This window comes from Bactrocera oleae, chromosome 5 (genome assembly GCF_042242935.1).
Source record: "Bactrocera oleae isolate idBacOlea1 chromosome 5, idBacOlea1, whole genome shotgun sequence".
Classification (NCBI taxonomy): Eukaryota; Metazoa; Arthropoda; class Insecta; order Diptera; family Tephritidae; genus Bactrocera; species Bactrocera oleae.
The window spans coordinates 61,845,579-61,862,852 of NC_091539.1; the positions used below are offsets into that span (position 1 = coordinate 61,845,579).

At 32.7% G+C, this 17,274-nt stretch overlaps 1 protein-coding gene across 1 annotated transcript; it reads right to left on the reverse strand.

The window, feature by feature from the left end:
- Window positions 1-4,170: 4,170 nt before the first annotated feature.
- On the reverse strand, window positions 4,171-7,931 carry LOC106621140 (uncharacterized). Its single transcript, XM_014239863.3, has 4 exons — window positions 7,409-7,931; window positions 6,368-6,536; window positions 4,821-5,132; window positions 4,171-4,762 (listed from the first exon to the last, which is right to left on the reverse strand). Exons 1-4 carry the CDS (start codon window positions 7,762-7,764, stop codon window positions 4,352-4,354), a joined length of 1,248 nt encoding a protein of 415 aa, XP_014095338.2. The 5' UTR covers window positions 7,765-7,931; the 3' UTR covers window positions 4,171-4,351.
- Between the last annotated feature and the right edge of the window lie 9,343 nt (window positions 7,932-17,274).

Genomic DNA, 17,274 nt, shown 5'->3' on the forward strand with positions numbered 1-17,274 from the left:
CTTAAAATTTAGAAGACAAAAAAGTCAGAGAAATTTTTAAAATATTGGAAATATTTTTACTTAATAGAAGGGATCTTTTTTGTATTAAAAATTACGGGCGTGAAATATCCATTTTTCTGTTACTAAAAACGTAACTGTGGGATTTTACACCTGGAAAATACGCAAACCTGAAAGGCATGACCTTAGACTATCCATAATTATTAGTATTCGTTTGCAATAATTCGAAAACTCTAAATTAACTCGGTTTTCAAAAAACCGCTTAGGCTAAACTGAATAACTTAATCCCTTTAATAGTGAAACCTTACCGCAAATAATGCGTTAAACAATACTTACAAAGAAAAATTATAGAATAGCGTCAGTTTTTTTAAATTTTAAAGGACATAATAAATAAAGAGTAACTAGCAAATTTAGACGTGGTATTTTAAAGGTATTTGTGTTAATCTGCCGCGGGCTTTTATAACTCAAAACTCTAGTTTTGTCATCCGTTATTCATTGCCTACATTTTTATGCCTTGAATAGAATATATTAAGTTTGCTACGATTTTTGTAACACGTAGAAGGAAACATCGGGGTTATATGCATATAAATCAGCGTGACGAGCTGCGTCGGCATGTCCGTCTGCTCTCTGTATATACGCGTGGCTATATAACAAATTTGATACTAATATAATGATCCTTTCCTTTATCTACTTATATGTCTCTTTAAACGCCTGGTTACTTCAGCAACCACTTAAGACCCATTCACATACAACTTTCTCTGCTTGCGTGACAGTTCATACTAACAAGGAAGCGACTGTTGTCGGCAAAGCGTTAAAAGATAAGAGTTGTCCAAAATTTTGCTTGGCTTCGCGTCGAAAACTCTTTATGTGAAAATTCTATGTATATTGTCTACTAATTTCATCTAACAAAAAGTCCAAGAGGCTATAAAAAAGGTATGCCAGATGAGTACGTTTAACGGAAATGTTAAGATTTGGCTGGTGTCATTGGCAATCTCACGTCATGCAAAACATATTTTTGATATGTTGCAAGCCGAGAGGGGTACAAAATCAGCACAATAAAATAACCCGAATACAACTATGGTATTACGAAGTATCTCCGGCCTATCATCTTTATTACCTGTTTCATAATTTATTAATAATTTTGGGAGGTGAAATTTTCAAGCAAATTGAAAAAGAGTTCGCTAAAAATATAGTTATATGCTATTCTGCTTGATATAGAGTAGAGATAGAGTTGAAGAGTGGCCAAGAGGCAGTTTAACACAGTTCAAACTGCAATATTTTTGTTGAAAGCGCCGTTACAACAAATTTTTTTTATCTTTTCCGTAAAGACGGGAGTCTAGCTGTGATTATAAATTTCGAATATTGAGAAAATAAGAGCAGGCTATCGAAAGTAACACCGAAATTCTTTGTGATCTGGTATTTTGAACTCATCGACTTTAATGCTCAAATCGAGTTATACTGGCGTTCATTATATCGATAAAGCGAAAGAGAACGACACATTTCGTGAAGTACTCGTGGAATAATATGCTGACTCGAGGACTTTTAGTCATAAAATCGGTACCAGCATGGAAAGAGTGCGGTTTAGGCTACATTGTAAACACCTATGCTAGAAAAGTGGATTTCACTTGAGGTTGCGGATTGTAGTATATACTATAAATATATAACTATTCAGTATATAAGACTGATCCAAAATAAGTGATGCGATTAAATGACTACAATTGTTACTTCAGTAATTTTGGAGAAAATCAAAATATTGAACTAAAAAGCATGCAGAATTGACAGTTAACTTTGAAACTTTCCACCCTGTGTTTTCTAAGTAACGAAGAAAAATATAAAATTTTTCATATCTAAAATTTATTAAAACGCCTTCCATATACTTTTTATGGCAACTATTCGTTCTTCGTTTAACAGTATCAATTTCAAAGTATTTCAATGCTGTTAAATAAATATCAAGCTGCGACTAGCCAATTCTTTTACGAACTTATAAGACCAAAAAGGCACTAAAAAAAGTTGTCGCTGTCATCGACTACTGTATAAATATTTCAGCAAATTTTTTCACGCTTTTTGCTTGTAACTCTTTTGCTAATTTGTCAAATTTGCTTTTGTAATTTTATCGCTACATACCAATCGCATTTTGCAAATTGTTTTGCGCACTTTGAGCTTCTAAGTGGCTCATGATTTATGTAGCAATAAATCTTACTTTGTGTTTTACCACACCACCCTTCCACCGGCAAAGTGTTAAAAAGGCGTGAAAATGTTAAAAGAACCAGCTTTAAACCAGGCATCACTCAGCACTCGTCATGGCAGCGGCCATAAAGTGGCACTCGGTCTCTGGTGCGCAATCCGCCGGTGGACGGGCGGTCTCTTAACAGCCTAATAAGTGCTAAGTCAATTACCAAAAAAGTGAAAATATAAAACTTCAACAAAAACTTAAGACCTAACCATTCGTGAATTGGCCAAAGTGGCCGCTAAGACCAAAACTAGCTGTTGTAATAATGTTTGTTTGCTTGTTGAGTGCTGCATTACAAGCAAATAAATACCACCAATTGCCAAAATGCACCCAAGCAACAACAATAAAAAACATGTGCAAATATGAATACAAAATAATTGAAAAGAATTACCGCAAAACGGTTGCAGTACAAATCGTTCATGCCACTGCCAACGACCTGACAATTGGCGTATCCATCAGCCGACGCTTCTCGTTGCATCGCCTCTTCGTTGTGAAAATGCTGACGCTGCTGCTGTGACATGTTTACAAATGGAATATCAAAATATTAGGCAAATATCAACGCTTACGCACGTCAGCCATTTGTATGTGTGAGTTTAATTTTTCAATTTCATTTAACGAATTGACAGTTTGGCCGTACACTATTTGACAGCCAAATAATTTGGGCATGACATACCGTTCGCTTGTCCAAATGTCCATGCAACCAGCCATTTCGACAAGACCACACATTGTTTAATGGCGAATTTCTTAAGATTTCGCGAATTGCGTTCGGAAAAAATTTGCTTGTGAAAATATGCATGCGCGAGTGTATGTATGTATTTTGAACGCCAAAGAAAAACAATTTCGTATTAGACGCACACAACAATTGATGGACGGATTAGAACATATTATTGAGGATTTGCCAACTGTGCAAAAATATTGCAACAGAGTCCACATAGATTAATTCTGACATGGGATTTAGAATATGCCGTATGTATAAATAAGCAAACATGCCTTATAAAGCTAAAAATAGCAGAGCGCATAATTGCCATTCCAATATTCTAAATTTTCGAATATAAAATAGCTAAACCGTTTTTTGCCGCATGTTGGCTGATTCATTCTTTTTTGCCATTTTGGTGAAGTATGACATAGCAAAGTAGGTATAGTAACACTTTTGGTCACATCAAAGTTGAAAAACGCTAAAATATTTTTTTGGTAGTTAAAACCACTCGTCCAAATAATAATTTTTTTTTACCTAGGAGAATGGCTAAAGAACATACAAATTTAACCTCGAACCTCTCTATGATGGTTAGTAGTTTAATTTTGAACACTTCTTTTAAAATATTCAGATTATTATTTCCGCGATATAATTCAAAAATTATCAAACTATTTAAAAAACATTGCCAAAAAACCGAAGTTCAATTTCTAAAATACACAAAAGCTTTTTGTCGATAAACTAATAATCGATAGAATAAAAAAGTGCTTTAAACCGAAATCCAAATTTGTATCGATAAATTAATAATCGATACATTAAAAAGTGCTTTAAATCAAACTTCAATTTATGTAGCAGATAAAAAATATCGATAAATAAACGATAGATTAAAAAAGTGCATCAAATAAAATTCCAATTTCTAAAACACATAGGAAGTTTTTATTCATAAATAATAGATTAAAAATAATATATAATAGATTAAATTAATAATCGATTTGAGCGAGCTTAGGTAGTCTGTTATATGTTATATCAATTTTTCAAAGACCATAAGAAATATTACATTATACTATTAACTTCCACAAATTTTATCTTCAAAATTTATATTAGATATGTTAGAATCGAAAGAGCAAGTGCAAGCAAACTTCAAGTCGTTTTGTCGTTCGTCAATTTTCTCTTTCTAATATTTCATAAATATTTTGACAAGATGACAAACTATCAGTTCGAAAGAAATTTATCGATTAACCGAGAATAAAAATTCAGTAACAAATCTATTCTATATTTGCTCTTTGAATTATTAAATATTGCATTACATTGTAGACTACAGCTAAACAATACAGATAATTAATGTTGAAAAATGAACGCAATCCAAAAATGAAATGAAATCAATAGCTTTGTCACGCCCTTTCTGCTTTATAATCTAGCTATACAATCCAGTTTCAATCGAATATACCCAAATCATCAAAACGTTTGACGGCATAACGCAATGTATCCGTAGTCCTTGGATTTGAGGAGAACATTTGTTGTACTTTTTTGCGCGCAAATTCCTGATTACTTAAAGCCTCAATACTGTTATCGTAAGAGTCCTCTTTGCGCATCGCCACCATTGGCAAGAAGGCATACGACGAAAAAAAGCCGTATAATTCGCGTGCGCGGATCTCCATTTCGATGTCATGCTGCGTGGGTATGTGTTCGTAATGCATGTGTTCCAGAGAGCTCCGCAACGCTTCATAGTAGGTATATATGAGGAAGTCGCGGCGATTAACTAACACATCCAACTGTACGCTGCTATTCAGAAAGAAGTTTATGTCACAACCGGGACTGCCGAAAAAGCTGTTCTGGAAATCGAGCTGGAAAAAAAATTTTAACTAAAAAATGACTTTTCGAAATGTTTTGGTAAAAACTCACGAATATTGCATCTATGGGCTTTGTTGCAACCTGCTCATCATATTTGTACATGAAATTGTTTACCCATAAATCTCCATGATTTAGCACAGTTAGTTCGCCTGATTGCGATTGTCCAGTTATCACGAGGTTCTCTTTAATATTATCGCAGTGTCGATGTAATTTCACAGCAATTGCCTCATAGCCTGGCCACTTGGATACGACATCGGCGAGTGTGCGCAATTGAAGTGACATGAAATCGATGAAACGCTCATTGGTGCGTATATAGTGTTCGTCTAGCATGCCGCTGGTGAAATGTTCACGAACGCTGGGGTCCTGAATTGGCTCAAAATAGTTAAAAATGTAATGTAGTGAAAATAAGAGTAAATATCTATTGTATATGGTTATAGTTCTGTCTTTTTCTCTCAAAATTATCTATAAAACAAGAAAAAACGTTAACATTGGCTGCACCGAAGCTATAATACCCTTCACAGGTGCATTTTTTATAGCATGAGAGGCTATAAAAAGATCTTTATCTTGATTTTCATCGATCAGTTTGCATATTATGGCAGCTATATGCTATAGTGGTCCGATCTGAACAATTTGTTCGGAGATTGTAACATTTTTCTTGTATAATAATCTATATTAATTCGCGAAAATACCTTGCCGTTTAGTTTGTATGGCAGCTATAAGCTATAGCTGTCCGATATCGGCAGCTCCGACAAATGAACAGCTTATTGGGGAGAAGAACGCGTGCAGAATTTCAGATCGATATTTCAAAAACTGTGGGACTAGTTCGCGTATACATGCACAGAGACAGACATACGGACATGACTAAATCGACACAGCTCGGCACGCTCATAATTTATATATGTACTTTATAAGGTCTCCAACGTTTCATTGTGGGTGTGAAAAACTTCGTGGCAAACTTAATATACACACTCTGTTCAGGGCATAATTAAAGTGATGTCTGCACTAGAATTTGGTTGAGAGGGTTTTATATTAGCCTGTAAAATGAAATTATGTGTCAATGCCGAAGAACTGACGAAGTTTTAGTGGGAAAAAACCACCCCAATCGCCTTTTAAAAAAAAACTTCCATTTTGATGGTGACACTGATAGAATCGTCAATATACCCTCAAAGCTAAAACGTTTTTAGAATTTTTGCATCAGAATAACGTAAGACTACTATTGGCAATCTTTAAATGTGAAATGCGTTATTAAAATAATTTAAATGAAACGCAATTAAATAATTACCTTTCACTTCTTAAATTCAATTAAAATTTTACGCTTCTTACAGACATATGTATGTATGTACGTATCCTCCAATTATTGTCAACAATAAACGCTTAATGATTTCTTTTGCATGCTTATCGCACCGTTTAAGTCATAATACAACGCTCAAGTGCAATAGATAATAAGGTATTAAAAAAACTGCATTTAACATACAATCTTATTGCTAAGCGAAGTAGGTATATATGCGAATGATCGAATACTATACTCGTATGTATGTATGTATGTATGTAACTAAAATAATAATATTAATATTTTACTAATTATTTGAAGTACCAACCTTCTCCATTAAAACCATAGAAGTCGCATGAAATTTGCCTAATTTTCTCAATATAACCACGCAGTGTTCCTCGTCGAGCCCATTTTGGCGACTTGCCAATTTATAGCCATACTGCGTGAGATCATCGAATACTATTGTCTGTATGGGTTCCCGAGTGGTATAGAAACATCTGCAAATGTTTAAAGTGGTTAAAGGTAATTACTTCAAAATTAGGAGTATTGTATTAAATATTGATCCAGCACTGAGAGCAACAAGAATATGGAAAATTAAAAAAATCAAAGTAATAATCTAATCTTAATAATAAATCTAAATCTAATGTGCGATTTAATATCCGGTGGTAATATAAGCCGTGGAATTTTGATCAAAAAATGTTTCTTACAAATGGTATTTTTCCTAAATTTATACCTTCTCTTCTGTGTTCTCGAAGGTTTTCTTTCGTTTTGGTATATATAATATAATATATAAATGATCAGCTTTACGAGCTGAGTTGATTTAGCCATGCAAAATGAATCTCCAGAGAGAACTTTGTACTCTCTTTACCACCAAAAACACGGTCCTCTTAGGAAACATGGCCTTACGTCAGGTTTTATTATACATGCTAATGCCCTATTGTGAAATCACATTTATACAGTCTCAATCATATCCTTTATATTTCTAGTATTAATTCCCTGAAATGAACGATGGCACTATAAGTACATATATCCTAAAGAAATCACAAATCGATTTTCTGGTATTGATGAAAATGACCACTACAGCTGAGAATCATGAGGAAGTTCTCGTTTGATTTCACATCACACTAAGATTTAGAGGCCTTTGAAACAGTGATCATCCTTACAAGCTCATAACTTCTACAATTTCCAGCAATTACGCTATAATTCGACATCTAGAAAACCGGATACTCTTTTTTCAAAACTTCATAATTTTTAGAATCTCCTGTTACACTCAGGCGCGTCGAAAAACAATGCGATCTCTTTGAGAGAATTTCGCCACATTACTGCTTAAGAATCCATATCGCACTAACGAACTCACAGTTCCACTCACCTTGGTCCAAATTTCGCACCATCACCAATTAATACTTCCAACCGTCCGAGCACGTCGAAATAGAAAATTTTTTCACGCAAATATACCGCTAATTCCTCCAGAAACTGTGTGGCTGGTGTTATGGCAATACTTTTCACAATCAACGCCAACTCTTTATCCAACTGATGTTTGCTACTCCGATACAAAGCTTTGGCACGATATATTTTACTGCAATAATTCTCACCGCCGCCGTTCGATTCGGCGAATATGATTTTCTTTATATCGACACGCATATCACGCAGCCCATCCTCTAAAGCGGTTTTGAAAAATTGCTCATTTAAATATTGCGGTGGCTCATTTTTCGTTTCTAATTTCATCCTGTCCACACTACGTCCTTTCTATCTTATCAGTTGTCTATGGGTGTTAAATCCTCCTAGATTAAAATATTTATATACCCGATTACACGTTAATAATGCGCGATATTTGACTTGCGAAATGGTTCGAGCTAGTACGGCAATTCTATTGGAACTGTGTTTGGTACCTGGTGTATACTTCTAAATATAAGCTCGGACCTTAGTCGCAACTTTGGCAGTCGTTTGGTCTTATCTAAGAAATGTGCAGCAACAGCTAACGGTATGCAATGAACGTCAGCGGCGTCGCGGCATTCAATGTGGCATTGTACTTTCAGCGAACCGTAGTTGCCGTGCTGGAACTGCGGCAGCGCATACATACATATAAACACATATTGTAGACATTGTAATCGACACCCACTGCTGTCGCAGCAACGCCGCTCTCAACCATAATCGGTAAGACAAAAATCTAGCGTCCATTTATTGCCTCGTAGATAGCGCAGCATTATCTTTCAAGTGGTTGCGTCGTATATTACAAATTTGTAAAATGACGATGGCAGAGTGATTCTTTTTTTTTTTTTGTAGGATGGATGCTGTACTAAAGCTTTTTTCTTCGGCTTCCTATTTCAATAAAATTCCTCTCCTCGGTGAGAGTTTCTCGAAATTGTTGATAAGAGTGAATCACAATGTTTTCGACAATCAATTTGAAAACCGAAGCGACAAATAATTTAATTATACTTTCTTGCCTAGATATCAATCCACATATTCACGACTGTCGTAGGAATGTCGAAAATCTCTGTTCTGCCTAAGAGATCACCTAATAAGCCGCAACATTGTGGTTTCCGAATTTATTTTATTTTATTTTGAACAATGAAGAAGTCTAAATTTACTAGAGTCTCCTCCATGGCTTGAACTACACACGGTATTTTTCTTAAGTAGCCGAGAATCAGACTTATATCACAGAGAACATTGGCTTTCCATTCTTTTCTGAACAGCTTAAACATGTTCTTGTAACTATATATTTTTCCGCAGATCAATATTTATATTTACAAGAAATTTTTAAAATTTAGGTTGATTTGGAGGTTAAGAACTAAGCACATTTATTATCACATATCATATCATTTATTATTACATATCATGATTACCCAATGTTTTTGATGTTGCTTCAAGTGGTAGTCTACGAGCTCTAAAATTGGCTTTTGCGCCAATAAAGAGCTTGTATAAAAGAGTAAATTTGATCCATTCCGCAGAGCATTCATATTGTGTAATCCTCGAAAAAGTAATGATGACTATAAAATTTATATTTGTAAAACATATTCGTGATTGTATTTACTTCCTAAGAGACAATCTTCAAAAGAATTAAACATAATTAAAAACATAAATATATCAAGCGGTCATGAGACTCATAACTTTTTAATTTAATTAATTTTGTCAGCATGTCATTTAGAGCATTTCTTAAGTGATAATAAGTAAATGCAAATCCACTTCTTCCAGAACCTGAAGATAACCTTGCAATTGCAAGCGTAAAGAATACTGAAATCTCTTCTAGACTATATTATAAATATTTTTTTGATATTTGTATATGTATATGTATGGTAATATTTTTGTGTGCCAATTTTTTGAGTTTTTCTAAAATATTAAAATACATTTTCGCACACAGAGAGACTGAGGAGCAAACACTTTTAACATTACAAATCTCATTGTTATATTCTCACTTGAGTCAATTAAAGTGCTCTCCTAAATACTTCAGTGGAAATGGCTTAGTGTGCATCTCTTACAATAGGTATTATATAAAACATTGTTTTAAAAGACTAGTTGATTTTAAGTTATTTCGAAGAAGCAGTTTGGAAAGAAATATAATCCTTACGCAAAGAAAATTTCTCAATTTAATAATATAAATATATCAAACATCAATTAAGATATCGGAATACATACACATAAATAGTCTTTCTCATGTTAAAATGCTTGAAATCCCTATATCTCTTTAAGTACCAAATATCTAGAATGAGACACATAGTGCCTTAGTTAGCTGACCTGTCCCCATTTCGACCTCGCTTGATCTCTAGCTTGACCTCGCTTGAGCATGCATGCTTTAAGCCCTCCCTTTTCACATACACTTAGAAATTAGAGTTCAAACGAATACGAATATATGTATTGGTATATGCATATCGGTAAACCCTTATACTTATTTTAGACATGCAAGGTATTAAAAAAATAAATATATTGTAAAAATTCACTTTTATTATCTTTTCAATATTTTATTGTTCTAGATCGCGTTGGCGTAACTCAATAAATGGTTATATGCCACTAGAAAGTTCACTTCGATTTTATAAATCGTATCTACTTCAATTTATTTACATTCATGAGTATATATAATATAAAATAACACAAATATTTACCCGCAATTGTAAATACACTTATAAAATACCATAACTCTCACATAAGTGTGACTAAAGGTCAATTGCTTTGGTAAACTGTCTGAGCCCACAGACTGCGCAGTGCGAACTGTCCCATTTCAGACCAACGTACGCTCGTTTAATTTACAATTTAGTATACAATATATTATATTATATATATATACCATATACTTGTATAAGTAATCACTTTGAGGAAAACTATCAATTTCAATCAAACACGATTGTTTTGAATTGTGTACTGTGACGCAGTAAATATGGTTTTCAGGCGGCCGGGAAGTAATTAGAATGGCGTAATATCACTACGCAGATCAGGGGCTCGAACCCATTTCAATTCGGCCAGTTGCGATGGGCTTACAATAATTTATGGAACATCTCGATTCGCATTTCTGCCATGAAAAGTTTTTCACATAAAATTCATCGCCTTTCGAATGAGGTCGAAACTGGTAGATACCTCAGTTTGTCGGAATAACACCAAGATGTACGCCACAAGTAGTAGTCTGGAAGCGGGCATATCTATAGATTTTAGATACTCGTAAATGGAAAAATAGCAATCTCGATCAGTAATTCTATTCTTGTTCTTGGAAGGGAAATCGCTTAGTGAGAACGTTGAAGAGCACTAGGATGATATGTAAGGTGATTCGTCTTCTTCGCTAGCGGCCCTGGATAACTGGTTTAACGAGTTTCTTCATCCTAGCCCCACATGGGTTTTTTATGAACAATGCGAAGGAGTTTCTTTGTCGTTTCGTGACTGTTGACAAAACAGCGAGGGTTCTCCGAAGATGGCGAAAGCTGTCCTAAAAGTCGGAAAGGCCTTTGCCTTCCATTAGCTGGGATTCAATTATCACAGAACTCTACTATGCTGAAATATTGCACCAAAATTGCAGAAAACCGGCAGTCCCTTGGCGAAGAAGACACTGCTCGACTCACATTTAAACCGTTGCCACCGCCAAATTGATTGAACTATTAAATTCCTCATCTATAATATTCTTCACATTTGGCAGCCTTTTGTTTCAAAACTTTGAAAAGTCACTCGTAAGGCAGAAATTTGAGTCCTTTGTGGAAGTTATCGCCGCCACGGAGGCCTACATCTCTAATTTATTACCCACTAGGAATAAAGCGTTGCATATATCCCTTCCTGTAAAAATAAAGCAATTTTTTTCTTTCGTTTAGGTTTTTCCTACATGTTGGTTCTTGTATTTGCTGCTTGATTATGAAGATGGTATCATTTATCGTCCCATCATCTTCTGATAACAGTTATAAGCGCAATATTGTTGTAAAGTGATAATTATTTAACGCCAATTTACAATATTTGCAACGCTGAAAGCATTTTATAATGTCCTATTAGAATTGTCTACAATCAAAGTAAAAGTCAAAAGATAAAAAACTTACAAATTAATTATAGTTATATCTATTAAAGGGTGCTATACTTGAAACACACGCAAGTTTACATGCTATTTAATATATACTATTACCACTTTAATTACAGTTATTAATTATTTAAAACACTGATTAGTTTATACGCTCTGAATAGTGCTTGTAGCGGCGTGCCGTTGCCCATTTCAATCAAGCTGTTAAACGGCGCAGATAACTGCGCAGAGTAGCGAGTGCACCGTCGTTGGTTTGAAGCACACACAGTTTATATACATATATATATAATATATAATTTTATTATATATATATATAATTTTATATATATGTCATTTTATAATTATATTTATATGCATTTTGCTTTCTATGATTTATTTTCCTGCTACAGTTACTGCACACACACACAATGCACATACATACATGTCAAGTAAATACTTGTATGTATATCAAACGCCTCATTTATGCACATGCATGCACATGTAATAGGTAAGGTCAGATTTGTGGTAATGAAGGCATAATGGCCGGAGAATGGAAAACTCTGGCGCAATCTTCCGCACAATCGTTACGCTTCTCTAAAGATATATATACTTACATATATTATTAACTATACCTATGCATATTCATATGTATGGCCTAAAGTCAAGTAACAAGCTTATAATTACTACATGCATATGTATGTTTATGAGTATGATTTAGTAATCAGTTGCACTCATCATAAGTGGGTCAGTAAACTGTATCAGCAACCTTAAGTGGCCAACTGTTTTCAAGTTGACTGTGTTTGTAAGTCAAATTAGTCTGTGAGCTTCAGCGCTTCCTAAAACATTGCGGTTTATAAGGTTTATTGCAGATGTGCTTTATATGAAAAATATATTAGAAAATTATAAAATAAGATTTATAAACAGCATCATGGCTGTGTCTTAACTGGAAGCTATCATTTACTAGTTTGGCCCCATACAAAGCTGCTTAATTTGGAGCAATGCAGCAGCGAAAATTAATCGTAAGAGCTTTATTTATTATTATTATTATTGGCATAATTCGAGCATACTGCGTTAAACCACCGACTGTTTTTTTGACATGAAAAAGAAAAAATTCTCACAAAATCCATAAACCTTTCTGGGCGACTTAGACCATTCATTTATATCATCTGATCAAACGTGATGCGGACTGTTAAAAAATACTAAATTTTCCGGTATTAAAATACAAATTTTTATTATCGTCTTCAAAATAGGTTCTTGAACTAGTACAAGTATACCAACGACTGAGATGAACTTCAGTGCTGCAGCGACATTTGTTTTTTTTCGGTTTCAGCTTATTTTTGTAACGCCTTCCGCTATATTATTGGACCCTTTTGACATCATATTTCAAACCCACATCTTCCTATCATCAATATAATAGCCTTTAATGAATGTAGGATCCTCAGCTACGTTGTTCACTGATCTATAGAAGAATTAATAAATGAGGTTTTAAAAGTTAATTAGAACTTAAATCGTCACTTATGGAAGTAAAAATATTATTGTATATTTCTCAGATCCCTTTGGTTGATATTTTCCAGGGCATTACGATTTTTCGAAACACTTACAATCTTGCTTGGCTAGGTAACGGGGATATAAAGAAGTTCTATTGAGAAAAAATGTACAGAGCAAAAGAGTCAAAATTAAACTTAGTAGATTTAATTTAGATTTGATGGAAACACTAGCGACATTAACTAGTTTTCGAAAGTTGCATGTATGGTCAGTGAACCTAACAAAGTAAGTAGTACGAAATCGAATAATAATTGTTTTTTTTTTTAACTTTTCGGCTGACTTCTATACGAGTATGTATTACAATTATACAAACTAATAAAAGTTCATGCTATACAAATTTTAAACACATTTATTTTTAATTTTCGTTATTCAGTTGAAAATTGACTTACTGTTAGAGATTCCACATGTGGTCATGTACCTCTTTAGTGTCTTTAATTTTTTTCATTCCGCCAACAGAGCTCACTTTATGACATGACCTTGTTGCAATATTTATTTATTTGTTGTATGTCAATATGCGTTGGCAATGGAGTAAAAATAAAGATGTCAATGATTTTGAAGATATTCAAGATTCTAAAAAGAAGCGCCGTCATGCGACTCGAATGACAATGCGTTGTTTGCTGATGACTTTATCTTTTAGGTGAAGAATATAGTTTTTCGAGGTAGTGTTAGATATTTACATATTTATTTAGAAGGTTTGATTTAGCACTCGAAAAATTTAATTTTAGCATTTTTTCTGGTTAAAGTAATTGAAATAAATATTGCAAAACCTATTGCTAACAACTTCTCATACAATAATTAATTAGTAATTGTAGTTAAAATTATATTATTTATGTTATTTCGTTTTATATTATTTTATTTTATTATTTTTTTATTTATTTCTTTTTATTTATTTTATTTTATTTATTTTTTTTTCGTTTTACTTTATTATATTTCTTTTTATTTTATTTTATTTAGATTTAATTTTCTTTTGTTATTTATTTCATTTCACTTTACTTTATTTTGATTTGGATTTCATTTGTCATTTAAATGATTTTATTTTATTTAATTTAATTTTTTAATTCTTTTTTTTATTTTATTTCATATTTTTATTATTTTTATTTTATTTTAATTTATTTTATTTCATTTTATTCGATTTTATTTTATTTTAGTTTATTTAATTTAATTTAATTTAATTTAATTTACTTATTTTAATTTATTTTATTTAAATTTATTTTATTTTGATTTAGTTTTCATTTGTTATTTATTTCCTTTTCTATTTTAGTTTAGTTTATTTTAATTTATTTTATTTTATATTATATTATTTTATTTTATATAATTTTATTTTATTACTTTTTATCAGATTACCTCAGAATATTTGACAATGAATACGCATATGGGTAAACAACAACAACTGCAATATTTATGCGTACACAAAACAATAATAACTTAAATAAGTACACACATATAAGTACAAAAGCTAAATAGATAAAGTGGCTGTTGCAATGAACAGTTTCAATGGGTGAGCACTCAATGCAATGCAAACAAACAACAAATAATCCACCGGACAACGAGCAACGGACATGGGCGGCATATTCAAATGCAAAGTTATGCAAATAAAAATAGAAAAAATAAATAGATTATAAATGACAACAAAGCCCATAGTCAACATGCACCTCATACATAAATCAACTGCCAACAAAAAGGAAAAAATTGAAAAATCAAAGACCGGTAATTTAGCACATGCACCATAGCAATTATTTAAACTTCTAATAGGTAGGTATGTGCAGTTATTGTCCTAGAAATATTCATTCAAATTTTTAAATGCCGCAACAATATGTACGCACTTCTATTGATTTCTATGCTTGGAGTAGCATATGAATGAGTTGCAAACAAATAATGGTTTGAAGAATTTACACAAAAACACACTTCACAATTCATAAAATTATTGCATAGTAATTACTATTATGGCTTTTGACTAAAAATGCATATTTGTTGCATCTATTGCAACTATATAATCTGTGAATCTGTATAATTATGTTTTATTCTTTAGTAATTACTATATTAATGACAACTCGCATTTATGCAAATCATTCGCAGAAAATTTTTTTTTATTTTTTTTTCATTAAATGTTTTAGTGGTAATGTCAGTGGCTGAAACTCAGTGATTGCTGGTTCGTTTTCTGAGAAGTTTTCGTTATTACTTTCCGCAGTGCAAACATTATTTAAATATTTTTTTCAATTTTTGTTTAACATGATCGAAATAGAGGTTATGGCAAAGTCGTGTCATTACTTTTTAGGTTTACATTTGACAGGTAAACTATTACTTTGTGACGTAATAACCGAAAGAAGAGAAATACAATGAAAATTTTTACACAATTCCTGTTGTTTATAACGTAGTATGTCTATACTACTACTACTACATATTTCTAGACATTTTCCTTCCATTTTGTATGGTAGCTATAATCTATAGTAGTCCGGTCTGAACAATGCGAAATTCGATCGGAGATTTTACCGCTGCTTTAAACAATAATCTATATCAAATTTCGTGACGAATCGATTCAGCTCGTATCTCTGATCATTTATAGGTAACTATATGTTATATATTTTATAGGATCTCCGACGTTTCCTTTTAGGTGTTACAAATGTCGTGACAAACTTAATATGCCCTGTTCATGGTATAATAATAAATATGCTCATTTATGAATTAATTAAACGTTTATATTTATAAAATTACAAATTAAAATAACACCAATATATAACGATTCATAATAAATTAACGTCTTTTATAAATTTTCATAAAATATGACTTTAGAATCTTAAGCTTAATATTGATTAACCGTTATAACAGTTTATGATAAGAATATTGCCGCTTTCGCACATATTTACTATCCATATTTGTTTTGAGCAGCTAAGCATTCTACATATATTTATTTCGTCCGACATCATTATCTAAGCTTGGGTTGTCAAAGAACAGGTAGAACACGTAGTGACCTGTCATTTCCTATCATCTCATAAGAATGCATATTGAAAATCGATATTCCAAAATTGCTTCGTATCGGTGGTATTGCTTAGAGAGGAGTATGTTAAAACACCCGATATAAATGATGAGAACGTGATTATTTCCGGATTTGATTAATTTTGACCTCTCAGAATCGAACAGTGATATTTGAGTTGAGTTATGTATGCTAAAGCTGAAAAAGTCATGCTCATTTTCTGAAAAAATTCAAGTCACTATTTCCAGCCGTTGTGTTAAGCCTTTTGGAAAAAATTCCTTTTCTATTTCAATAAACTGGATAACTCTAGTTTTTATACATTTTTGAATAAATAGACAAAATTTTGAGCATGTGGCTGTTGCTCGTTTAGCCATTTTTAAAATCAGAATTTTGTAATAATTCTACAAATATAGGAGAGTGATATTTTTGGGGGATATTTTGCAAATTTCTACTCACAAAACAACTATAGTTTTTCTTCCTGCCACTCCAAACTGTCACGTCTTTTGTAGTTCTTCCAAATACTTAGCCGTTGATTTGAACTATTCTAAATTACAAAACTTTCCAAATGTTGCGTATACGACACGTAGTCTCATTGTCATTTTGCCTAACAATAATAATCGAACTTAATAGTTATTGGATGGTTCGAAAGGTTAAAAACTACCACTAAGAGCGATTTATTTACCAGATCAAGAATGCCGCTAAGGATCGACAGTATTGATAAAGCATTTTTCAAATTTTCTGTGAGCCGTTTTGAACTTTTGATCCTTCAAATCATGCACTCTACCTACTTTAATGGACTTATTCAATTAATGTTTACTCGTTGTCGCATACTTTTCCTACGTCCAAAAAGATATCAAATTACAAAATGATTCCGAGTTTTAATTTTGATTTCGTATTTAACCAACGCACAACAACAATAAATTCACGACCACCTGAGAATTTTCTCAAACAAAAATAACTGATTTTTTGTTGTCGTCATTTTTTATTTGCGGTTAAATGTAGCACGCAAATGGTCTGAAGCAATAAAACTCAGCAAGCGGTAACCAAAAATGCAAAGAAAATTTTGTAGCATTTTTTTACGAACATTTTTCTTTTTACTTGTAACCGACGAAAACTGCAAAACAACTGTGAAAAAATGTTATTCATTGACCATTTGCAGGCAGAGCCTCGTAAAAACTGTCAACGCCACAAAACCGTTGTATTCGGATGCGGCCGGAGTGGCGTACGAGCGGAGGTTGAGTACACGAATTCGTACACA

Coding starts and splice junctions, on each gene's coding strand:
- LOC106621140 (XM_014239863.3), bottom strand. CDS start 7,764: ATGAAATTAGAAACGAAAAATGAGCCACCGCAATATTTAAATGAGCAA. Junction 6,537..7,408: donor GGTGCGAAATTTGGACCAAG/GTGAGTGGAACT, acceptor AAACATTTGCAG/ATGTTTCTATACCACTCGGG. Junction 5,133..6,367: donor CTATGGTTTTAATGGAGAAG/GTTGGTACTTCA, acceptor GAGCCAATTCAG/GACCCCAGCGTTCGTGAACA.